The 24,038-nt window shown below is 42.4% G+C and overlaps 6 protein-coding genes across 9 annotated transcripts; 2 read left to right on the plus strand and 4 right to left on the minus strand.

The window, feature by feature from the left end:
- Positions 1-171: 171 nt before the first annotated feature.
- On the minus strand, positions 172-1,215 carry mrpl57 (mitochondrial ribosomal protein L57). Its single transcript, XM_049735950.1, has 2 exons — positions 1,064-1,215; positions 172-588 (listed from the first exon to the last, which is right to left on the minus strand). The coding sequence occupies exon 2, from the start codon at positions 569-571 to the stop codon at positions 260-262; it is 312 nt and encodes a 103-aa protein (XP_049591907.1). The 5' UTR covers positions 572-588; positions 1,064-1,215; the 3' UTR covers positions 172-259.
- Positions 1,216-1,509: 294 nt separating this feature from the next.
- On the plus strand, positions 1,510-4,553 carry LOC125978516 (cytochrome P450 3A40). Of its 2 annotated transcripts, XM_049735922.2 has the most exons (13): positions 1,510-1,742; positions 1,855-1,948; positions 2,036-2,088; positions 2,167-2,266; positions 2,395-2,508; positions 2,570-2,655; positions 2,804-2,946; positions 3,025-3,149; positions 3,260-3,344; positions 3,442-3,602; positions 3,677-3,903; positions 3,989-4,151; positions 4,216-4,553. In XM_049735922.2, exons 1-13 carry the CDS (start codon positions 1,672-1,674, stop codon positions 4,285-4,287), a joined length of 1,494 nt encoding a protein of 497 aa, XP_049591879.1. In that variant the 5' UTR covers positions 1,510-1,671; the 3' UTR covers positions 4,288-4,553. The 2 variants fall into 2 exon arrangements, with proteins under 2 accessions (XP_049591879.1, XP_049591880.1); XM_049735923.1 differs by lacking the exon at positions 1,510-1,742 and having other exon boundaries at positions 2,033-2,088.
- A 203-nt stretch (positions 4,554-4,756) lies between these two features.
- On the minus strand, positions 4,757-9,882 carry desi2 (desumoylating isopeptidase 2). The gene is made up of 5 exons (XM_049735948.2): positions 9,319-9,882; positions 7,212-7,284; positions 7,049-7,142; positions 6,632-6,773; positions 4,757-5,739 (listed from the first exon to the last, which is right to left on the minus strand). Exons 1-5 carry the CDS (start codon positions 9,355-9,357, stop codon positions 5,497-5,499), a joined length of 591 nt encoding a protein of 196 aa, XP_049591905.1. The 5' UTR covers positions 9,358-9,882; the 3' UTR covers positions 4,757-5,496.
- Positions 9,883-10,124: 242 nt separating this feature from the next.
- On the minus strand, positions 10,125-12,650 carry mtrf1l (mitochondrial translational release factor 1-like). 3 transcript variants are annotated; one of them, XM_049735937.2, is made up of 9 exons: positions 12,519-12,650; positions 11,874-12,082; positions 11,741-11,814; positions 11,386-11,490; positions 11,161-11,239; positions 10,922-11,085; positions 10,702-10,819; positions 10,485-10,621; positions 10,125-10,409 (listed from the first exon to the last, which is right to left on the minus strand). In XM_049735937.2, exons 1-9 carry the CDS (start codon positions 12,536-12,538, stop codon positions 10,197-10,199), a joined length of 1,119 nt encoding a protein of 372 aa, XP_049591894.1. In that variant the 5' UTR covers positions 12,539-12,650; the 3' UTR covers positions 10,125-10,196. The 3 variants fall into 3 exon arrangements, with proteins under 3 accessions (XP_049591894.1, XP_049591895.1, XP_049591893.1); XM_049735938.1 differs by having other exon boundaries at positions 12,565-12,648; XM_049735936.1 differs by having other exon boundaries at positions 11,874-12,649.
- A 452-nt stretch (positions 12,651-13,102) lies between these two features.
- Positions 13,103-16,820, plus strand: fbxo5 (F-box protein 5). The gene is made up of 6 exons (XM_049735933.2): positions 13,103-13,489; positions 14,228-14,828; positions 15,116-15,286; positions 15,373-15,463; positions 15,598-15,804; positions 16,238-16,820. The coding sequence occupies exons 2-6, from the start codon at positions 14,257-14,259 to the stop codon at positions 16,499-16,501; spliced, it is 1,305 nt and encodes a 434-aa protein (XP_049591890.1). The 5' UTR covers positions 13,103-13,489; positions 14,228-14,256; the 3' UTR covers positions 16,502-16,820.
- Positions 16,821-18,742: 1,922 nt separating this feature from the next.
- Positions 18,743-21,984, minus strand: vip (vasoactive intestinal peptide). The gene is made up of 6 exons (XM_049735949.2): positions 21,839-21,984; positions 20,882-20,986; positions 20,593-20,697; positions 20,137-20,262; positions 19,898-20,009; positions 18,743-19,820 (listed from the first exon to the last, which is right to left on the minus strand). Coding segments are annotated over exons 1-6 (459 nt in total). The 5' UTR covers positions 21,841-21,984; the 3' UTR covers positions 18,743-19,811.
- Between the last annotated feature and the right edge of the window lie 2,054 nt (positions 21,985-24,038).

Genomic DNA, 24,038 nt, shown 5'->3' on the forward strand with positions numbered 1-24,038 from the left:
ACTTTTGGCTCGAGTTGTTCTAGCCACTGTCTGGTGTTATAGTTTATACAATTACGTCCATTTAGAGATTGGTATGTTGTTAGGTTGTGTGAAAAAAAAAACAGTATGCTCGCTCTTAAATATTTAAATTAGCCCCACTGTTACATAAGAAAAAAAAAATCACAAATCCAATTGCAGTATTTCAAAAGAGTTTTATATATAAATGACAAATAATACATGTAACGACGACGTGTGGAAAAGTCTCTCCGTATCTGAAGCATTAAGATACCCAGTTCCTGGAAATGTCGAGGTGAGCGAGGTGATCGGTGACCGTCTTGTGCTTGGGGAAATTATTGAACTGGGTCTCCTTGATATTCTGCCACTTAAGAGCCCGTCGCTCGGCGGAGTGTCCAAACTCCTGCTCCGCCGTCATGTAGGGTCGACTGAGCCAGTACTCGTTTTCGGCCTCGCGCTCCAGGTGCTTCAGCATGTTGCGCTTCATCTGCCACGTGACGAGACGTGGACGCCGGTATTTGCCGATCCACTGCTTGCCTGGGATGCCCTTACGCAGCAAAGCCAGAGTGAGGAACATGGTGCACGCTTGCTTCTCTGTTGGCACATAGAAAGTAGAAATGTGATTTGAAGTTCAATGAACAGATCAGGCAACATATACTCAAGGTCACAGATATACTGTTAACGCGTGGATGGCGACCTCTAATCGATACTCATAAAGTGAACAACTATTTATAACTATTTCCAAAAGCTGCTGCAAAGCATGCTGGGGAAGAGCGTGCACAAAAAGTGGCTGGCCCTCCTACATTATTCGTCCTTCATGCGTGACATTGAGTTCTTTACACTCTTTGTTCTCTTAGCTAAATATCTATGCATTTATTACACTTTACGTAAGGAACCAAAGTGCAATGAAAACAAAACAAAAATACGTGACGAATGGAGTTGAGTGACAAAATAAGGCTGTTGCTACCATGAAATGCTAACGTGCTAACTGACTAGCAATCTTAGCTGTAGATTTGATGACAAGATTAGTTTTTATAACAACAAGCGACAAGCGATGTGTTCACCTTACCCTCACTTTTTAGTAAACTAGATGAGATCAGCAGGATAAATTAAAAACCCGATCTTGGGACGGTGAGCGTGAAAGTGTTGCATATGAGCGTTTACTTCCGGGTTGCTTTACGGCGCGTGAGAATGCTCAAACTTCAGTGTGAGCGTTTATTTTTTTATTGTATTTTATTTATTTTTTGCTCGTTACCCAACCGTGAAAAATAATTGAAACGTTTATGAAGGGACAGATAACAAAATGTATTTTTTCTAATGATTTTCTGTTTGGTGTTTTATGGACTGAAATTTCAGATAAATCCTTAGTTGAACTTGAACCCTCTTATGGGTTCACAAGTGTGCGTTCGATTATTGCGTCTTTCCTTATTTGTGACATTCCAGCTTAGATTTAAAGGTCCGATGTTGGCGTTCAAGCGTATATCTCTGTGTGCAAAATATTAAAAATGGAAACGGAATTAATTAAATTGCAAGAAAGGGCGGAGTTAAGACAATTACCGTCCCCTAAACGCAGGAAATTTAGTGCCCGGCGTTTCTACTCGTTCCCTGCCCGTCCGGTGAAAGCGTCCTGGTACTTCCTTGTTTATCCATTCGGGCTTGGATTTCACAACAGGCACAATGTTCCCTTTTGAGTTGTTTTCGGCCACAACCTGGACTTTAATTGCTCTATTTTTCGCATTGCTTCTACTGTGAGTATGCTACTATTTATATCTACATAAACATACTGTACATGGACCTAAAAATCATTTTAAGAGTGTTCTTTTTTTTGCATCTATATTACGTAATACTTTTTGTGTGTAGGTATGGTGTGTGGCCCTATGGACACTTCAAAAAATTGGGAATACCAGGACCGAGGCCACTTCCCTTTGTCGGCACAATGTTGGTTTTGAGAAAGGTGGGTAAGAACTATGGCAAATGATCCACTTTACTGCTTTTCATCCATGCAATCTGATGACATCATTTCTGGCGGAATTCCAAGTAGGGCTTACTGGTTGCTGATCAGGAGTGTCACACCAAATACGGAGATGTATGGGGGTAGGCGATGTTACATAACTGAAGTAGCACATTAAAATGATGCAAGTGTAACCCTGAGTTGGCGATCTTTCTGTACAGGATGTTTGAAGGCCGAACTCCGGTGTTGATGGTGACGGATCCCGAGATCATCAAGGCGGTGATGGTGAAGGATTGCTACACTACCTTCACCAATCGCAGGGTAAGCCACGCACAGATGAAAAGCAGGCCCAACTGTATGACAACAAATCACCTGCTGAAGGTCCCCTAAATACATATATTTAATCACTGTTAATGTTCAATCTGTGCACATGCATAATTTGGACACAGGACACTCTTGTGTTTGGCGCGTTTGCTGATTCCATCACAACCGTTAAAGATGAAAGATGGAAAAGGATCCGCAGCTCTGTGTCACCATGCTTCACAAGCGGAAGACTGAAGCAGGTATGCATTCTTCCAAATTTGACTACTCCATTTATGTGACTTTATTACTGTTTTTTTTAAGGTGTTCCCGCTGGTCACTCGTTCCACAGAGCGACTGGTCGAGAATCTGTCCAAACAGGACTTGAGTGAGCCCGTCGACATCAAACAGTGTGTAGCAATGACATCATTTTCTTGCAAAATCACGACTCTATTGACATATCTTAGTATGTGTTGGCAGATTTTTTTGGGACTTGGTGGTCAGCAGCCACATTATTATTTTTTCATCCTCCTCAGAATGTTGTCTTCTGTGTTGTAGATTATTCGGGCCATATAGTTTGGACGTGGTGACCAGCGCCTCTTTCAGCGTGGACACCGACTCCATCAACCGGCCGAACGACCCCCTCGTCATTCACCTCAAGAAAATTCTCAACTTCGCTTTTTGGCCAATCATGTTTCTGCGTACGTAGAGCACGGAATGCCAGCGATCAACTTTCCAGTGTGTAAATGTCAAATATTCATCATGCTATCCTCTTGCAGTGGTTTTCCCCGCTTTAGAAAAGCTGTTCAACTTGCTAAACTACGACATTATGCCCAAAGCCAGCACCGATTTTTTCTTTAACATCATTAAGAAGATTAAAGACCAACATCGTGCTGAAGAGTCGGTAAATGTTTCACGTAATCTTGCAACTTTTTTTTTTCCCATGAGGAAAACTTCAAATATATTAAAGTATTTTGTAGGTCAGAAATAATTATTATGAATTAATTCACGCAGACTCACGCGGACTTTCTGCAAGTGATGATCCAGCACGAAATACAAGACTCGGAAATAACCAGCGAACATGAACAGCCGAGTAAAGGTACCGGTCATCCAAAAAAAAAATCTACTCAAATTGACATTTTAGGTTTGAATGTACAGCCAAGCAGGACTTCTGTTTCCTCTTGTGATCGTCGTAGGTTTGACGGAAAAGGAGATCCTGTCGCAAGCTTTCACTTTCATCTTTGGAGGCTTTGAGACCACCGCCACCACTCTCTCCTACATCCTGTACAACATCGTCACCCACCCGGAAGCCATGAGGATCCTGCAACAGGAGATTGACGACAACGTTCCCAAAGATGTAGACTAACTAAAAAAATTTTAAGGCTACCACAATCTTTTGTTAACAATAATTTCCATGTGTCCACTTTAAAGGGTTCCATTTCATATGAGACACTTCAGGGTATGGAGTACCTGGACAACGTGATTAACGAATCATTACGCATCATCCCGCCGGCGCCTCGGCTCGAACGGGCGTGCAAAAAGACCGTGGAACTCGGCGGGTTCACCATCTGCAAGGGGACCCTGGTCACCGTTCCCGTGTCGCTGGTCCACAAGGACCCCCGCTATTGGAAGGACCCCAATAGCTTCCGACCAGAGCGGTAACCTCACGCTTATTTTTACAGTATTGCCTCACATAATGACATAATCGTGAATGTTTATCGCCCAACCCTTGACACGGGTCAGGTTCAGCAAAGATAGCGGTGAAGAAATTCACCCCTACGCCTACATGCCCTTTGGCCTGGGCCCTCGCAACTGCGTTGGAATGCGCTACGCTCTCCTCACCGTGAAAATGGTCCTGGTCCGCCTGCTGCTGAGCTACAACGTGGAGACGTGCAAGGACACGATGGTAAGTTCACGTTCAATCACGTTGCCTTTCCTGCCTCTGACGTCCATATCGTCGTCCTTTTTAGATTCCTCTGGACTTTAACTGGAAGTTCCAACCCGTCAAGCCAATAAAATTAAAGTTTGTGCCCAGAGAGTAGGAGGCCAGAATAGGGAGGGGGTGCGGTATGTAAGAGCACACTATTAAATTGAGTAATATATTGCTCTTTATAACATGATAATCAATCATTAGATGTGGTTAATAATTAAGGGGACATGACTATACAAGCTGCAGTTAGATACCAGCCAACAGAGGGCGCTTATAGCGACATGAATGTATTTTTGGATTTTACTTGTTTTTTTTTACTTGATTTATCTAATTAATGTACACCGATTTGAGATAGATGATAAATCATCTCACTGCAAATGTTTTTGTATGTTCTTCACAGTAAGCAAAAATATTTTCAATTTGGAACAGCTCATGGCAATGGCAGAAAAAAAAGCATTTGCATCTTAGTCATGTTTTTATATTACTACTGCCATTTGGCCTACTACTAAGATTTTAGGATTATAATATAGATATGGCTTTCCATATGTAGCAATGTTCAGGTGCAAGAAAATAGAACTCACTGTCAGCAAAAGCTATACATTTTTTAATTTTCATAAAAAACTGCCACTGTGTGGGAATAGTGACAACTGCACTAAAAAGCAACAAACCTGATTTCTTGGTGTTTGTTGGAAAATAATGACCAAAACCTTTTCGAGGTCCTGAGTTTATATTGAAAAAGAGGAAAAGGTAGAAAACTCCAATAAAAGAAAAAGCTGTGCAGTCCCATCCATTTAAAGTCTGACAACTAAAATCAGATGTTATTAAAACCTCAGGAGGTGTTGCTGTGCTCAGTGTTTGAAGAAAAAGAAAATCAAATAAGAAGTTGGGTTGCTCTTCCTGGCGAGCCAGCTCGAAGGCACCACGGCAGGTTGTTGCTACTATAAAACAAGTCATTCTCCTTCGGTCTTGAAATGATGACAAAAAAGGATCAGTCCTTTAAGAAAAAAAAGAAAATCGACAAAGTCCACATGGGGACGTTTGGCTCGGATTACCTGAAACAGGCAGAAGCACCTTTCAACCTAGATGGTCGAGTCCTTATGTGGCTGGTGAGGATTAAAACGAGAAAGAGACCGTTTGATGTTTGTAAACAACAGGAGCCCAGATACTTCCAGTTGGCAGAAAATTCATTACCTAGCCCTGACCTGAACTGAAATCATGACAGGCCATCAAGTAAACAATACGAGCGGTGCTTTCAGAGTTTCTGCCACCCGGAAGTAAAAATGACGTCATTGTGAAGTGTCTTATGGTCAGGCCGGGGTTTCTACCGCCGCGGCTGGTGGCGGGTGGTCGACGAGGACGGCGCCACGGCCGCCAACGAGGCGGAGGCGGCGGCGTCCTCGGCCTCCTCCGGCTCGCTGCTGGCGTGCAGCTCCTGGCTGACGCTGGACTGCAGGGCGGCCGGCGTCAGCCACTCTTTGGGCAGGCAGCTCTGTAGAAAGGGCACGCAAGAGCTGAAGTAGGCCAGACGGTTCACCCAGCGCGGGATCTCGCGGCCGCACAGGATCTGAACAAGAAGGAGGACGAAGAAGAGATGGTGAGTGGGACAGCGACAGTATGTTATAATGAAAAAAAATTCCATGTTCAATGTACATTAAGCTTCTATCGCTGATGCGTGCAATATGGCCACCAGGGGGCAGAAAAACAAATACTACACATTTCTGATAACACACAAAAACAACCAATATCCACCAATTTAGTTCTTTTTTTGCAGAGGCTAAAGAATACATCGTTATGTAATCTGTTTGTATGTTTCCAACAAAAAATTAACAAGAAAATGCAAAAAGCTATTAAAAAAAAAAAGCAACCCAACAAAAAGTCTTATCTGACCGTCAGAATTAGATTTCTTTTTTGTTTCCAAAGTGCACAACAAAACAAGGACATTCACATCAACTTACATCACGATGCTTTCAAAGAATATTGGAAAAAAAAGGCCAACGTTTGCCTCACTTCTCCATTGCGACAACTGAAGCGTCCAAGCGTGTACGTACGTGTGTATTTCTGTGTGTGTGTGCCAGCTGGCTGTGCATGCCTAGGCTTGTATCGTTCCATTTTAATCCCCATCTCAGCGTCGGGACTAACTGTAAGACTCCCTGCTCATTAGTCAGAGCAGGATAAGCCGATTTCGACCTCACACAGTGGACACTTAAGTTGCTGCATTGGAGAAGTGCGGCAATCATTTGCTATCCCCCCCCCCCCCCCCCCCCAATATAAAGCAGCACAATGATTTCCTATGGGAACATTGGACTTAAATCGAAAATGGATTCTATTCAACCTCACGACATTAAGCAAACAAGTGGCGCTTTCAGGCCTTTTGTTTTCCTTCACTGTACTAATTACGTGGAATGCAAAGACAGCCACCCACCCGAGCATGTGTGTGTTGCGTGTAGATGCCGTACCTCTGACAAGGCCGAGGAGAAGTGGTTACAGTTCTTGTGCATGAGGTGGTAAGCGTTGCCTTTGTACTCTTTGCCCATTTCCTCCATGATGCGCTCCACGTCGTCCTCGGTGAAGTCAGTGGTGCCCAGGACGATGGCTTGTCTGCACACGTCATCATCATACATGGTATCATGACTCAAAGATGAGTCAAAACATGGATGATACTTTTCTTCTACACACATTGATTTTTTTTTTTTTTTACAAATTATTAACAACTGTCTTAGCGTCAATCCCACTCTATTTGATTATTGTGGATCAGTAGGCAGCAAAGATCTCTGTCAAACACCTCAGGGAACATCAATTAGAGCAGAAGTAATGGGACACGCACGCACACTGCGGGCTAAATGCGAGACTAGGAAGAGTTTGAAACGACTTACTTGAATTTAAAAGTGTCGCCCAGCTCGGTGGCTTCACCTGGTGTGATTTCAAAGATCCCTGAGAAGGGGTACGGGTGGCCCCCGTAGGCAAACTCTACAACAACAACACACACGTTTTGAAAAGCTTTCAGTGGCGAGGCACGGCGTCAGCAGATGAGCTCACCTCGGCCGTAGATCTCGATCCCTGAGTGGAAGACGCCGATGCCGAGCGTGCTGGTAAATTCGTTGATCCAATACTTAAGAAACACACAAAAAAATGGGGTAAAATTCATTTGTTATGTTGCAGGTTATTAAATTAAATTTTTGGAACTCAATATAAACAAGTGATTTTGTGAGCACCGAAATTCGTTTTTCCATACCGCTTGAAAATATTCACATGAACGCAGATGTGGTCATGTGAAAACACTTAGAACAAAAATTAAGACAGAAAAAAAAAACGTGACATTTTGTGTATGCGGTGAATTAGAAAAACCTCATGGGAAAATTACTTTCATGTCTAAGTGTATCACAGCTTCTTTAATTGCTAAGAATGTTAATACGAGACTCTCCGTCTGTCGGACGTGCATTTGTAGCACAGGCGACGCAACGAGGCGACAAAAGAAATGCTGCTTCGTGTCCTCCTCGCGCTTGTCGTGACATAAGACTCTTATCTCAGAGCTTGTTAAAACCTGCTGCCTGCTTGCTACAATGCAACTGTGCGTTGACACACACAGACACACACATACTCCTAAATCAAGCTACCGCCTACTTTACTTTTTGTAAGATTTTAATTTGCTGTGCTGTGAGATGTTTGTAATCTAAAATATGTTCCTTGGTTCCTCAGTAAAGGATGGCAGACGCTGCACTAAAGCACTCACGGGGCCAAAACAGGAAATGCACTTAGCCGACCGAGGCGGGCTGGCGGCGGCGGCGGGGGACGGATGAGCTTCAAGGTGGACTTCTCTCTTGGTGTGATGATACGGAAAGTCATGTGACACTATTGATCCTCAAATGGAAAAATGAATGAGGCGTTTTGACGAGATGTTTTCTTTGGAAGAATACTGACTCAGCCAAAGTGCCTTCCAGTAATGAAATCATGTCAAATATTCATATCGTGTCATTAAATGGCATCAAGTAAAATAAATACAAAGCATACTTGAAAGTCCACTCAAAATTCTCTTCGAATAAAAGCCGAGACAGATGCAAAAGCTGAGAGGAAGTAAAAAGAAGCGCGAGGGGCGGAAGAATGACAAAACTGAAGGGAAGGAAGGAACACGAGGGGCCTCCCTCCGCACTGTCTTGACAAATCCAAATACAAATCGAGATGCAACTGTGTAATGTTGACAACCAACAACCTTGTTAGCAGATGAAACACAAGGCCAGCGTGACCATTCTGAGGCCTTGCAACACAAAGACCCTGCCCCCATCCCCACGCCTGCTGCAGAAGAGTCCACCAGTATGTCAATCAATGATTCATCAATACTCGAGTGCCCGACTCCGCCCCCCCTCCCCTCTTTGCATGATGACCACGCGGTGACTCTGCCAGCATCACCCGGTTGCAAAAAAAAAAAAAAACGCTTCTATGAGGAAACATTTATGGTTCACTAACGCTACAGTTTGAAGTCCCTGTGTGTCGAAAGCACCATTCACGCAATTTAATGCTTTTTGCTAACCCGTTTCAAATTCAATTACTCGAGTCATTAAATTAGGCTTTGTACTCTCACTAAGAGACTTGAGCAAAACTAAAATTCTAATTTATGTTAGCTTGTTTGTAGAATATATGTTAGCATTGAGCTAGTGACAAATGGAATTAAATGGTTTGGTGTTTGACACTCTCCTGTTTTATGTTTCAGTTCTATCGTTGACCTCAACTGGGAGTGACCGCTTGAAGCGAGCACACTTTGGGTCTTCTTTGGAAAACTGTGCAAGCAAGAGTGAGAAAAGACACCAAAATATATTTTGAAAAGGCTTTTGGTAAGTTTAAGTGTGTTTTGCCTCTTTTAATTCAGTAAAAAGCAGGTGGGATAGGTCAACTTTTATATGGTTTTCAAATTGAAGAAGGATATTTTGGTGTGATCCCAAATACACAAAATAAATTATTAGAAAATGGCATTGTGTAGAGGTGGTACAAAGTTTGAGTACACTAAGGCGAGGTTATAGTTGATTTGGCTCTGCTTTAATTGATTTTAGATTATGAGTCTAGTCGCACACGAGTGCGTGAAAAATACACTTTCTCAGAGTGTAACACATTAAGAGGATTGATCCATTTTGAAATAAATAGGTTTTCTCACCATATCGTAGACATTTAGGATGATCGGCTCGTTTGCCATCACACTCTACTGTAGTGTTGTCCTCCTCCAGGCAACCCGGTGATGGTGCTTCTCCAGCAGGGGTCCTCGTCCACCTCCTCCGTTTGCCCCCGACTCCTTCCTCCCAGCTCGAAAGGCTCCAAAAATAACCGTTAACCCTCCCCCGTCAAACTTGACCACTTTCACCACAAACGGTCGGTCGGAGGGGGGAAACGCTTCATCGGCTCCGTGGCGTCCAACATCTGACAGCCCAGGCTTTTGTCAGCCACCGATCTCGTCAAAACCTAAAAGAAAGCAAGCATCTCAGATGACGTGAAGTCGGTGAGGAAAAAAAAAGGTTGACTTTAAACGGGATGAGGAGTTTTTGTGTGGCTTAAAAAAAAAACGACATATAAATCAAACGATTCGTTAAATGACGTAATGTTGTCGCACTGAAGCGAAAGCTCCTCGAGCTAGCTAATGGGGGACGGAGAACGAAACAGGAAGGAAGGAGTCCGTGGGAAGGGAAAAAAATTGGACCGTGAGTGATAGTGGGCGAGAAGGCGAGCGCACGATCGAGCGATTAGCGTTGCGCTCGATTAATCGTCCTTGGAATATCGCGGGGGATTCTGGGTAACGTAGTCGTTTAGCCAAAAGAGCTACAAGGCAGCTAAAACATTGAAGAACGCTGTTTTACTTGTCATTTAAGACTTTTTTCTGCATTTACATATATTTTGTGTAATGAAACACAAGGGCGTGTTATTTTTGTTTTCAGCACAAAATAAAAAATAATAATTTGGAGCTGGAGATACAGAATATGCTTTTATTGCATTGTAATATGAATGCTTGGACTATTAACATCATTCAACTTCCATATTTATTCATTCTTCCTTATGGCCGTTTTGCTCCAGAAGTTCCATGAGCTCTTCCTGGTTGGAGAATTCTTGGAGGGAGGAGTTCATCTCATCCAGCAGATCCTCTCCCAGCAGGAACGTCTCAACGTTGTGCAGCGTCATACCAATCCGGTGATCCGTGATGCGATCCTGGGCAAAATTGTACGTACGTATTTTCTCAGATCTTCCTTTGGTGCCAATCTGTGGAGAAAGTGCAGGGATGAAACATAGCACATTTACAAACCGAGAGACAAACATACTTGAAGCAGTGTGTACCTGCACTTTGCGCTGATTATAGCGCTTGCTGGTCTCCTCCTCCAGCTTCATGCCGTAGAGTTTTGCCCGCAAAGCTTTCATGGCCTTCTCCTTGTTTTTTATCTGAGAGCGCTCCTGCTGGCACTCTGCCACAACACCTTGGACAGCAAAGAAGCATTTACAGTCAAAGGGAAGGTCATATCTTGTCAAGGGGCCAAGCTCCAGAATGTGTTTGTACCAGTGGGCAGGTGCACAATTCTGACAGCGCTGTCTGTGGTGTTGACATGTTGACCCCCCGCGCCGCTTGCCCGCTTTGTTTCGATCTTCAGGTCCTTTGGGTTTATTGTGAAGGAGATCTGAAGAGGAACACAACAAAAGAAGCAGGTGGGTGACATACATACAAGGCATCTGACACAAGAATTCTATTTTTGAAAATCATTTTCTTCCAAACTTTCTACCTCAGTGGGTTGAGGCAGCACAACCACAGTCATAGTGCTGGTGTGCATGCGGCCCTGTTTTTCCGTCTTGGGGACCCGCTGGACACGGTGAACGCCGCCTTCGAACTTCATCCTCCTGTAGCTCTGACGGCCACTGATGCTCGCCGAGGCGTGGCGCAGTCCACCTAGGCACAAGTGAGGAACAATATTCAAGCATTTTGTAAGATTTCTTTCATTCATTCATATGTCCACTAACTGACCTATGTCACTGTTCATGTGCTCCAGGACGTCAAAGGACCAGCCGTTGTACCGAGCGAAGCCTTCATACATGTCGAACAGCTTCACACGGGTGGAAAAAAAAAATCTAATCACCTCAATGATGTCAGCATTTTCCTGTAAGTTATATTCCTAGTATAGAAGGCCCTGATGCCAAATGCACATCATGCCACACTACACATGTATTATTTTTTTAAATTAAGGCAAACCTCAGCGGTGAACAGCATGGCTTCCTGTCCGCCAACTCCTGCTGTCACTTCCAACACGAGGTCGCTGAGTTCATCTTCCTCCTCTTTGATCAAAAGATGTAATATCTGAAACGGTGGGGCAGAGTGAATTAAAATGCAGAACTCTGAAAGCTTAAGTGTTATCTCACATTCTAGAACCCCCTGTAATAGAAATGAAGGGGCCAGAACTAATCTATACTTGACTTCTGATTTAAATGTAATGGTTATATTAGGATGCGTCAACATTCTGTGTGGCTCACAAAGTTGCAAATAAAATCCTAAATTACAGGAAAAACATGTTTTTTTTAATTATAGAAGAAAACAGTTAATTAAATACCGTCTGCCTAAGGTCACGGATGTTTTGCAAACAGACTTCCCTCTCCTGCTCAGCCAGTTCTCGTAGATCTTCATCTGTAGGAACACCCATCATCATACAATGGCTTTCTCACTTCCCGAGAAGACGGTCTCACCATTGAGAAGCTCCTCCGTCTCGCTCATCTCCTTCTGCTTGATATCCAACTCCCTGATGGTCTGAATGAGGGGAGCCAGGAGGGCCACTTTGGTCCTCTTGGCTCTCAGCTCCTCCGCACTGCTCTGCTCCTGCTCATCACTGTTGACCACTCTCAAGCAGTCACTATACTCCGAGTCTATCTGTTTCAGGTAGTCCAGCAGTGACGTCCTGGAGAATAGTTCATCGAGGGATAATAACTTGGCTACCTTCAGCCGGCTGGTAGTGTGAAAGGTTCTTGCGGTTCTGATGCAGTGATTATGAAACTTAGCATATTTAATTACACTTGAATGATTTCTAAACGCACACGTGAGCAAGTTAAAGGCAGACGTCTTTTGTTTAGGTAGAAGGTGAATAGCTATTCTGAAAAACATGACTGAATAATTGGTGTCTCTACTCCATATCAGAAACAGTCCCTTCAATCAGGATTATGTGCATTCTTTGCAGTAAGTAGAATAGCGGCAGAACATTCAATAAATAAAGTTGCACATTAAGAGAACTAAATACAGAATGGCGTGCTGGCATTGTCAAAGAGAACGTGCTACAAACTGCAGATAAACGAGCAATTTAGAAAAAAAAGGAACGTTTAAATTTCAATATAGGTCACCGGAGATTGTGATAGTTCATGACGATGATGCAAATTTCTTTCGTACATGTTCCAGACTGACAAGCTTCGTCCAAAAATTCAAAACACCACCTTGCAGAAGGGCGCAGCCATATTGAAAACTAGGCGCATGCGCCGTAGTAACATTCTCTTTGATCGAGAAAAATATACTACTATATATCCAATTTTGTTCTAAAAAAAACATTGCATCGCCGAGAACAACTTCTACAATTGTTTTATTTTTTAATTTCTTGTTTTTTGTCGCTCGCATTGCTGCCCTCTGCTGCCAACTAAGAGTAAGGTAATGTTTAAATCAACTAAATACAAGTTCTATAGATTCTTACCAAATTGTACCTACATACGATAATGCAACACACTATAATTATTAAAATATTTTTAAATGTTTTGTAACTGAGGTTCACCCTCAATAAAGACGTAACATTAATTATTTTTATTCCATATGATTTTTTTTTCAATTTTCCTCCTTTTCATTGTACTTGTTCTGAACGAATGGATTCTTATATTGATTGTTATATGATATTTGTATTTGTTAAATGTTTCATCTTAGAAACGGTAACGTGCAGAGTAACTGCCCACTGCGCATGCTCCGTAAAATTTCGCCGTCCTTCGTAAACCCGCTTCCACTCGTCGCTCTCTATTGGTCCTTGTTTTAAAAGGCGAAGCAACCGCGCTTCGCCGCGCATGCGCGTGTTACCATCTTCCTACAATTTCCGCCCCCGCGCACTTCCGCCGCCGTTGATTGGCCGTCGATTTAAATGGTGAACCGCCCGCTCCTCTTTGAATGTTTTTTGCGCCTTCTCGCAGCAGACTTCGAAACGGAAAGGCGATGAGCAGACGACTTTTATGAGCACTGAACCTCTTCTAATTATTATTTTAATACACTAAAACGCAGCCGACCAACTAACTGAGCAGCAACGAAGGCAAGCTGTGCGGAAACTGGAAGAAACGTTCAGGTAAGTCACTTTAGTTCTCATCTACTATAACGTGTGTGTCAAGTAATGCAAGGAAAACTATCGATCCGTTGGAGTAAATTCTTCTGACCATAAAGCCAATAATGTGATTTTATTGTAGTTTCTGCCCCTCAAGGATGTATTTAATAAGACTGTACGTTATTTTTAATCTCTTCATGTGTGCCTATTGAATGAGTCGGTTTAGCTCTGAAATGGCTGGGACCCGCCAAATCTCTCTCGCGTCAAAATGGTTTCGGTCGAAATTGGAACAAAAGAATGGATGACCACTTTCAATACCGGGTGTGGCAACAACTTGGTATCAATATATTGTTAGTTGCCAATTTATACATGTTTGGGGTAGCTGAGTTAGCTTGCCTACAACCTATTTTGGGGGTTAACCTCCTCATGCTCGGTCTGCGTACAGAAAATTTAGCTTAGCTTAAAAAAAGAGTCTGTCCGTCTAGCAATTACATAATACTTTCATAACTTGTAGTTCTAATCGTTGATAGTTTTGGGGTGGTCCTGTTTCCCCATGCACTGAGCTGCAGGACATTCAGAACTAGAACAAAAGCACAAAAGTTTCATTGCTTTTATGAAATGTGATCTGTTAGCAAATCATACCCAAAGGAAAAAAAATGATTAAATTCCTTTTGCCCCTGAAACTGAATAATCTTTTAGCATTTTAAGTGAGATTTTGAAATGCTCAATTCTGAGTTCCAACCCTCGCTTTTGTGTCTACAGTTTGTGTGCTCAACCGTGCCGAAGCCAACATGAAGTGCCCACGTTACGACATGGCTAAGGCCAAACCCAAGCCCAACGTTGAGATGGGTTCTCCAGAGAAACCCTTAGGCCTCCATGGAAAAGATTCACCTATCAAGGATCCCATCCCCCTCAAGCCCCTTGCTGAAAAGGTGTCCAAAGTGTTGTTCCCGCATAACGACTCTCTCGGCGTGGCCCAAGACAAAGAGAACCAGACCGCCAAAGAGCACGAGAATACCTTTGATGAGTCGCTAGAGGACAGCGGCTACTTGTCCCTGTACAACAGCCATTTTGAGGAAGGTGTAACTCGCAGTCAGGAAAAAAAATCTACATTTTTAATGCCCCTCCCACCTCCAACTGTGACACCAAAACAGTCCCCCCGATGTGAAGAGAACATAGTTTCTGGTTGCCCCGCGTTCTTGGGGATTGCTTCCACACCTGCGGACTCCTACAGGCGGAAACCAGTCACGTACTCCTTGTCTTCCACCCCCTTGGACCACTACGACAGCACCAACCTGCCCATCGTCAAATTTCAGCAGGCAGCGTGTCAAGAGCTCGCCAAGAGTTACAGCAAGAATAAGAGGTACTGAATTGGGAGCTAATTGCGCAAGTAATTGATGCCCCAGTGTATTAAATGGGTAGATGCTGTAAGATGGCAGCAAATCACTAATTTTACATAAGACACTGCAAGGAACGGTCTTTAATAAAGCTCGTTCCTTGGCAGCAAGAGCCAGCAGATGCTGATTGGTGCATTACTTTTATGGTAGGGTTAGGGTTTGACCTGAGTGCAAAAATATGGAGGTTGGCTTCTAAAAAATGTTGGAAGTTTGCAATCTTTAATGATTTTGTTGCTGTCGTTTGTCATCTCAGGTACGACTGGAGCGTCATCTCCAAGGTGGCCGAGGATCATCTGCTGCACCAGGTGATCGGCGGCCGCATGGGCCTCGAGTTCGTGGATGTGTTCTCGTCCCTTCTGTCCAAGAATATGAGAATCATCCTGGCCAACATCCTGGCCTTGCTGGGGGACATGGACCTCATCAGGTAGAAGCACAAAGGAGTTGTTTTCTGGCGGACATCGGGTTTGTGAGGCCGTAAGATATCAACACAGTTTGTTTGCCCGCCCGCAGTTGCAAGAAGGTGAGCAGAACGTGGCGGAAGATCATACGCGAAGACAGCGCTGCTCTTCAGAGGTGCCGGCAAGCCGAAAAGGTTCTTCAGGTGAGTGCGTGCACATACAAGCACTGTTAAAAAACATATTCCTTCCATTCATGGCTACTAAAAAGCTTCCATAATAGGTAATTAAATACACAAAAGTAATTTAAAAAATGCCCATTTTTCTTTTCTCATTTTAGGAGTCGTTAAGCTCTGTGACGCTGAAGAGTTCCGGTCTTACGAGGGATGCGGTCGTATCACGGATGGTTCTGTCCTGCGTGCAAAAAGTGGCCTCTCCAAACACGCCATCATCAGCAACAGCATCCTCTGTCAGCAGACGCAACGCCACTGTACAGAGAAACAACCAATCAAATTCGCAGTGTTCTCGCTTCAACGAGTACCTTCAGGTCAGTTCCCTGCTATGGATTTGAAAGCAGACAAAATTATTGGGAGACCTCGTGGTAAACAAAATGGAATACCAAAAATGATTGTAATTCCTAAATTGACTTTTTTGGGGGGGGGGGTGAACAGATTGAATTGAATCTTCAACTCTGTTTTTAAAAATTGTATTGCACAATAAATAGTGATTCCAGAACTGCGAGTAATTACGCGTGTATGCCACTAGAGGGCGGTAAAACTATATTTATTTTCTGTATGACTAAGCTCCCTGAGTAAACGCTCCTTCCCTCATTAAAACCAAAGTCATATTTTGGTTCAGATATTCTTTAGCTCATAAGGCCTATTAAATTAAAGCTTAGTCCACATTTTAATGACAATGATTTGTCTTTTCTCAGGCAGTGCATGGTTTTAACTGCCATACTTTCCCATCTCTTCCCACAGGCTGCCAGCACCTTGAAGCAGCACCAGTCTCTGCGGTCGTGCAGGCAGTGCGGCTCGCCCGCCACACACTCACCCGACGCCCAGCGAGCCACGTGCATGCGGCCCTCCTGCCAATTTGACTTTTGCACCCGCTGCCAAGAAGCCTTCCACGGCTCCACCCCTTGTCGTGTGGTGCAGTGCCGCTCTCGCTTCTCACCTTCCGGCAGCTCCCAGTCCCTCCTTCCTGGCAGCGCACAGAGCAAGAGGAACATCAGGAGGTTGTGATGAGGTTAGAGGTGATTTTTCGTTTGTCTCCTCTTGCCAAAGTAGAGTGATTTCCCAAAAGTTGTTTCTAAATGAGCTGGTGGTTAAAAAACAATGCATTCTGAGCACACCGTCTTGACCAAAAAAAGATGACTGAAGAAAATTGTGACACTTTAAAGTTGGACATTTTAATAATGTTTTATATTGATTGTAAATATTTAGAGTTTTTTCTATATATATATAAATGGAGCAAGTTTGTTTTAAATAAATGTTCACTTGAAAAATTGTAAATATTTATATACTGTTTGTATTGCCGTTTCCTCATAAAAGTTTTACAGAACTTCTTGTTTGCCTGTCTTTCATTATGTTAAAAACATTGCATAACCTTTCTGGTGATCCGGTCAACCAATTGGCTATGATAGAACTAATCTCATTTGGGCTCAAACTTATACAGTCAAAACTTTGCTCTTTTTGTGTTTATAAAAGTAACAAGCAAGTTGGGATGACTTCAAGTGTCAAATGAAATCCTTTATTTTATGACTGGAGAGAAAATCTTCACTTCCATTTGGCCTGAGTCATTCATACTATTTCCCTGAAAGTTACTTTTTTTTTTTCAAGTTTAAAAAACGTCAGAGTGGAGGCTGCTGATGAATTGCCACTGTGGCCTTTTAGTCCCTCTGCAACTGGGTATCATTTATCTGCCCGTGTTATTGATCGCCTGCTGCACTGACTCACACAAAGTGTGCGCTAATAAATAGGCTCGTCCTCAAATTTCCTACAATCACAATTTTTAAGAAATTTTGAGACACTAATTCTTTTAAAAAAATGTGGTTTCAACCTTATTCTCATTCATACTTGAAGTTTACACAAAAAATATTTAACTGCAATTTGCTCCATTTATCATAATGCAAAATGCCATGAATGAGTTTATGAAATTAGCATAAACAGCTAGTTGCACTTCTTAAGTCTTTAAACAGACTATATATGTGATCACAAATAATAGCAACACATTCAGACAGAGCTCAGCATACAATACAGGAAGGCATATATTCTTTTATACGAGTGGCTAAGCCACACATCAAATGAGCAGCACAATGCCCATTGAGTATTCACGATGCACAAACTGTTTAAAACTTTACATTCTGTTTAATTGTGTAATTGTTTTTTTTTTAGTGTAATACTGTAGAAAGCCATTTTGAAAATGCTGTAATATTTTTTTGAATTTTTTTTTATGGGGTTGTTGGAGAAACTGACTCACGTAGTTTCGAACAGCTCGAGCCCTCTCTCTGCTGTCTATTTTTACCCTGTTTGGTCCATTAAGATCATCAGTGATGAGTTCATGAGTAGAGCCACTCCACATAACAGACAGTAATTACGTATGTACTGAAAAGCGGACACACGTATGCACACACACGCGCGCACAGGCAACATATGGATAAATAATGACAGCCACACATAGCAGAGGACATTATCAACAATTTTGATTTGTTCTCAGAAAAAAAGCAGAAATCGTGAGACTTTTTTCCCCAAAGCCTCCTTAATTTTTAAAGTATAAATCATGTGTTGACAAACTATACAATTGATTTTAAAATATATCCACCCTATAGTATTGATCATATTTTTTTTTTATTATTGTGCCGAGTCAGCAGAAATCAGTCGCGCGTCTATTATAAGAGGGACGCTTCGTCTGGTTGCAATTATCGAAACAAGTCAGCGTGCGGCCCTGCAGAACGTTCCTTGTTGACATTTATGAGTCAAATATTTGCTTCCATGTGACACTTATAAACTAAATGAGTCACAAAAACACTGCGGAGGAATCATTTGACTGGTCTTGCAGCAAAAGGAAAATTTGGGCACATCCGGCTTGACATTCTTGTCATTATTACCTCATTTGGATACATGGCCTGAGTACATCGACCATAAATACGTATCCGGTTTATTGTTTTATATTAGTTGAATAATACAGCAATGTTATTTGTTGGATACAGTGCAAGTTGTTCATTGAACAAACTCAACAAAGGAGGTGATTTCACTCCAAATAATATTGCATTTTTTAAAATGATTTTGGTGTCATGATTTCTTTTGAAAAAAAATTCTTTTTCTGAATAAAAATGGACTTTTTTCTTGTACATTTCATGATATTGACTTTTCTAATGATGTTTTGACTTTTGTTTTTGGTGTTTTTTGGCATTTTGTCTGATGAAATTTCTCTTTTTCTCCCCAGTGGTGGTGAAACAATGAGGCAGACCAAAGGACTCAGCGTTGAAAAATAAAAGGGACATCTTTTATTTGGTGAGTGGCGCACATACATACCGTACATACATTAGTACATGTTCGTTGTCGTCGTCATGATATTATGCTATAGGCAGTTCCATGCATGGTTAGGACTGTGTTTGCTCTACAAGTGCAATAGTAGAAAGTGATTAAATGCATCTGGGGTCCATTGGAAAATCAATCACGTTATTTCTTCGCCTCCTCAGCATCAGTCCGTTAGCCAGTCGGACGTAGTTGGAATTGAATCAAGGTATGTCCGTTCATAATGTGAACAAAATGGTTGACCAATATGTTCCAAGAAAACGGATTACTTGGAATTCCGGGGAGTTCTTAAAAGTCCAAATATGATGGTGTTTCAATCTGTGCAGTGTCACATAACTGCAAGTGGGACTGGCCCAAATTGTAAATAACTGCCAAATGCGAAGGTGTCAGTAGGTATTTATTGGAGAAGAAAGTATGGATATTAATTGTTTAGTTGTTACTATTTAAAAGAAAAGGTCTGGGGCAATTTTGTGTCAATGTTCATGTGTGAAAGCATTAATAAAAGATAAAAATTGTAAACATATATACAGTGCTTAACAAATGTATTAGACCACCACCCAATGTACATCAACAGCATTGGTTACAATTTTTTTTTTTCTGTAACGTTGCTCACCGATACAGCACATGTAAAAGGTTTACACACCCCTATTCAAATGGCAAATTTTTGTGATATAAAAAATAATGAGACCAAGATTAATCTAAAATTTTCCGCAAATGCAGAATGCTTTTTGGGAACATTGATGATTGATGGGAAGTATTATTAGCTCCAAATATAAGTCAGTGTTGGCATAAAACTTCATTTCAAAATGATGGAAAGAATCCACGTCCAAACTTTTCTCGTTTTTTAAATCCCTGGTGGTCTAATACGTGTGTTAAGTGAGGAAAACTAGATAAGAACCACACTGAACGTGTGTCTTCCTTGCTGGGCTCTTTGGGTGAATGCTGCAGTTTTTGTTGTTGTTGTTGCTGGAACGGATATTTTCGCCACATTGACTCCAGACGTCGGGACCTCTTCTCAAAGCGGCTGGGTTAGCAAAAACAAAGAAACCGTTTAGACAGTTGACTTTAGAAGATGCGGGAGTTGTTTTTACGTGTGCGTACCAGCTGGAGGTTGTTCAGCAGGTGGTCGACGTTAATATCGTCGTAGTTCTCCTGGAAGGTGTCGGGGTCGTCCCTGGACTCTTCCTGGTCGCTCGTGCCGGCATTTTCTAGACTGTTGAGGAATAAAAAAGATTTATCCATTACATGATGTGTGGTCTAAATCAGCGTTCATCAAAGCGTGGTGCTGTTAGGGCTCCCTCTAGTGGTATAAGAAAGAATCACTGCTTAGCAACCCTTACCTCCTCTTCCCTGTTAAGACCGAGTTGAGGTACTTCTTGACGGCCATCTGTTTGCGGAAGCGGCTGTAGTTGTCTGTGAAGATGGCGTCCGAGTGGCGCTTGACCGGCTCGTCCATCAGCTCGTCACTGGTGACACGGTAGAGTAAGACAAGAGAAGGACAGAAGTGATAAGGCATTAAGCTCGCTCGCTCGCTCGTCGTCCTCCGCCCCTGCTGGCTGCGCAACAACGTGCAAGCAGGCACTCATGGCATCGCTTAACCTTTAACAATATGCATCATCAGGAAAGTCTGCTCTTATCATTGCAAATGTCACTGGACCTACTCACATAAGTTGTATTTGCAAAAAAAAAAAAAAAAAAGTAGTCCAATGATAAATGTGACCATATTCAAACTAAATGATTAAGCCCTTTTATGACAATATTTTCTCAACAAGAATAATATAGGAGCATCCACCTACTTGACTCGCTTCCCAATCAGAGACTCCAAGTATCTCCTGGCTGAGAGCTGTCCCAGAAGTTTGCTGTAGCCGCTGGTGAAAAGACCATCTGCATGTCTCGTTGGTCTGCATGAGACAAAAATCATTCGAATGCATTTAAATCAAATGACTCCTAATCAAATCAACAAAATACCAAGCATGTATCGCTCCGAATCTTAATGCCTCTTTCAATTACGTTCTTAACCTTTATTATGACTTGGAAATCGAGATGACAACAAAGATGCAGATAGAATTGGAGCCATGTTCTGACCTCATGGATGCATAGGGCAGACTGAGAGTCCGGGAGTAGAGCACACTGAAGAGGGCAAGGAGGAGAAGAAGCTGGGGGCCGCTACGTTGTGACATCGCTTTACACCTGAAGACAAAGGGAACTTCATTCTACTGGGATCCAAAATGTAAGTTGCAGTATTCCTTTTGGATAAAATGACAAAATGCACACTACGGTAATCTCGCTCTTGCAAGTCATTAATGACGTGTCAAGGGTCTTTTCGGTTTGGGTGGGGGCACCCAAGCGTGTTTACGCACAGAATAAAATTCAAATGAGGATTGGGCATGAATTCACCCAACAATCATGCATAAAAAGACAAAAAATAAATAATTACATTTTGTTAAAAGGCAAATTCAGTAGATTTTGTCACCAATCTGCATCTAGATACTACATTTCGGATTTGATGTTTCTTAACTGACTTATAATTTTCCATAAAACGCATTTTAAAAGATGGTAAATCTTGCAAAACGAGAAAAAAAAAATGCGTAATTGCGCACAGGACAACTTCCACATGAGAGCAGAGGAAATACATTAAACCAATGTGATTCAAATCCATTTTAGCGTTACGAGCGTTGCAAGCAAAATTATTTTTGATTTGCCTTGTTTATTGCGGCACCACGATTCAACCAAAAATGACCCAACAAAAAAAAACCCAAAACTTGTTAGCCGTAAATACAAAAACTTATTGTGCTTTAAAAATCATCTTAATAGCTGATCAACATCGTAAAATAGAGAGAACGCACGGCGCATCCACTGCGTAATTACGCAAGAAGCCGACTTCGGACGACCATTCGAAAACCACCATAATCCCAAAACTATATAAATCCACGTAAAAAAAATATTTTATCTTTGGAAATGTGGAATTCACCTTTTGAGTGTTCAACACGAGAACATTGAGAACAAATACAAAATTCAGGAAAAGTGGTGCAAAAGTCTTACATGTGCCGTAGAAGGAAGGAAAGTGGAGTAAATGCGCAGGAATCCTCTTTGGCTTGCTGTCGTCCTTTCTCTTGTTGTGCTGCTGTGTTGTGTTGTGTTGTCTTCTGTTGTCCCTTTTATACACTTGCGCGCCCCGTGTGGACCCCCAAAACGATTAAATGCGATGGGAGGGGGGGGGGGGCACGGTTGCTGAGACGTAAACGTAGTAGGTCACTGCTGACGTCACCACCGCGACGCACTGCACGGCCCATGGTCAAATTAGTGTTTTATTTTTTCATGCCTCTTCCTTTTTAATTATTCACTGGACGCGCAAATGAATGACCTGGGCTGAGTTCACTGTATGGGCAATTTGGGTATGATCCCATTAAAAAAAAATTGTTCAAAAGAGACAAAAGACAAGTTTTTATTTCTACACAGTTGCAATTTTAAGGTGTTAGTAACCCTATTGTGAAACTCTGTTATAAATAGAAGTAAATGTCATAAAATGACAAAATAAAGTTGACATTAGGCTATACTTGAATTTCCAGTGATTCCAAGTGGCCTATTTCATAGGTTAATGCTGCATTTACTGTTCCCACCATCTTGAAATCCTTTGTCTTCCAGCGCAGATTTGAGATGTTAGCTTCCGGATTATAGCAACCGAGAACTCTTCGTAAGGCCTTTTTTATTCTGTGTCGTATTCAATCCACATAAACACACGGAGAGAGGGTGGATGTTGCAGATTATCACTTGAAGTAAGCACAATGCTCTCTTTTGTGCTCTATTTCAGGATGCACTTGACAAAAGATGGAAGAATCTGCCACCCACGGTGTTATAAATGATGTGAGCTGTGTGCCCTGCCATCCATCCATCCATCCATCCATCCATCCATCCATCCATCCATCCATCCATCCATCCATCCATCCATCCATCCATCCATCCATCCATCCATCCATCCATCCATCCATCCATCCATCCATCCATCCATCCATCCATCCATCCATCCATTTTGAGATCTCTACTAACAAGATTATTATTTTTTTAATATCTTGATAAGTGACTTTCCGGAGGTGCAGATTCCATTAGACGTCACACACTGTACGGATGATCCAGCTCATGCCCAAAAAAAACTTTTTCGTGCCACAATTATTCCAATGGCAAGTCCAATATGACATCAAGCCCACGTCAAATATTTGTCAGACTGACCAGCCCCCCCCCCACATCCCCTTCTGCATCTCCCACCTCCCCATCCACCCCACCATGATGGCACCATTTGAACTGTAATGTGATCAGGCCGCAGAGAAAGTAGATTAGGGGCCAAGTTGGTCATAATTGACAGCAGTGACTGGAGACAGAGCCCGCCAGGAAGGGGAAGCGAGCATTATTGTGTTGATGTTGATGGAATGTTTGCATGGGAGGGGAAACGTTCCTTTGGACCCTTGCTGCCGTGGCTGAGTGTGCGTGTCTTTGTGTGTCCACCATCTTGGATTTGTAACATTACGTCTTCATTCCAAAAGTGCCATCCAACAATCTTACGTACGTCATGTCTAAAGGTTCAAGGGCTGTCTGTTAGTACAATAATTTAATATACAAAATATAGATACATATTTGACAAAAGTTATCTCAAATGTCACCTTATTTTAGTTTTTTTTTTTTTTTTTTTGGGGTGCATCTTCTCTATTATGGCACCAAAACTCCTCATTGCCTTTTTTTGGTCTAATTTTGGAATTTTTAGAAAAGTTACTGCCAGCCAGAACTTGGGGGTCTATTGGACCCTGTTTCATTTTCCCATTAGATGTGTGTTCCAAAAATACTGTTGTAGGGTCAAAATTGATAAAAGAAGCTACATGGTGATGAGGGGAATCCCCCGGCGAGCTGAGTGCCTCCTGTGGGCCGCTTCATCCAATTAGCCGAGCCCAGAGTGGCGACTCTGTGATGGGGGGTGACTGCTGACATCATGGCGGCGGCGGCGTGAGAGGGGGGGGGGGGGGGGGGGGGGCGCGGCTCGATGCAGATGATAAATGCGGCGTTTGAAACAAAGCAGAAAAGATGACATGACGGACAATCGTAATGTAAGAGTCGTTCGTCGGAACTATTAAGGTCAATGTGGTTAAAGACGTGGCTAATGAAAAGCTTGAATCTCTTTTTCAGAAAAATAAACCACATATTCATCCTGGTTTACTCAAAACGTAAACAGATGCATGCTTGAAAGTCAATGATG

This window comes from Syngnathus scovelli, chromosome 12 (assembly GCF_024217435.2).
Source record: "Syngnathus scovelli strain Florida chromosome 12, RoL_Ssco_1.2, whole genome shotgun sequence".
Taxonomy (NCBI): domain Eukaryota; kingdom Metazoa; phylum Chordata; class Actinopteri; order Syngnathiformes; family Syngnathidae; genus Syngnathus; species Syngnathus scovelli.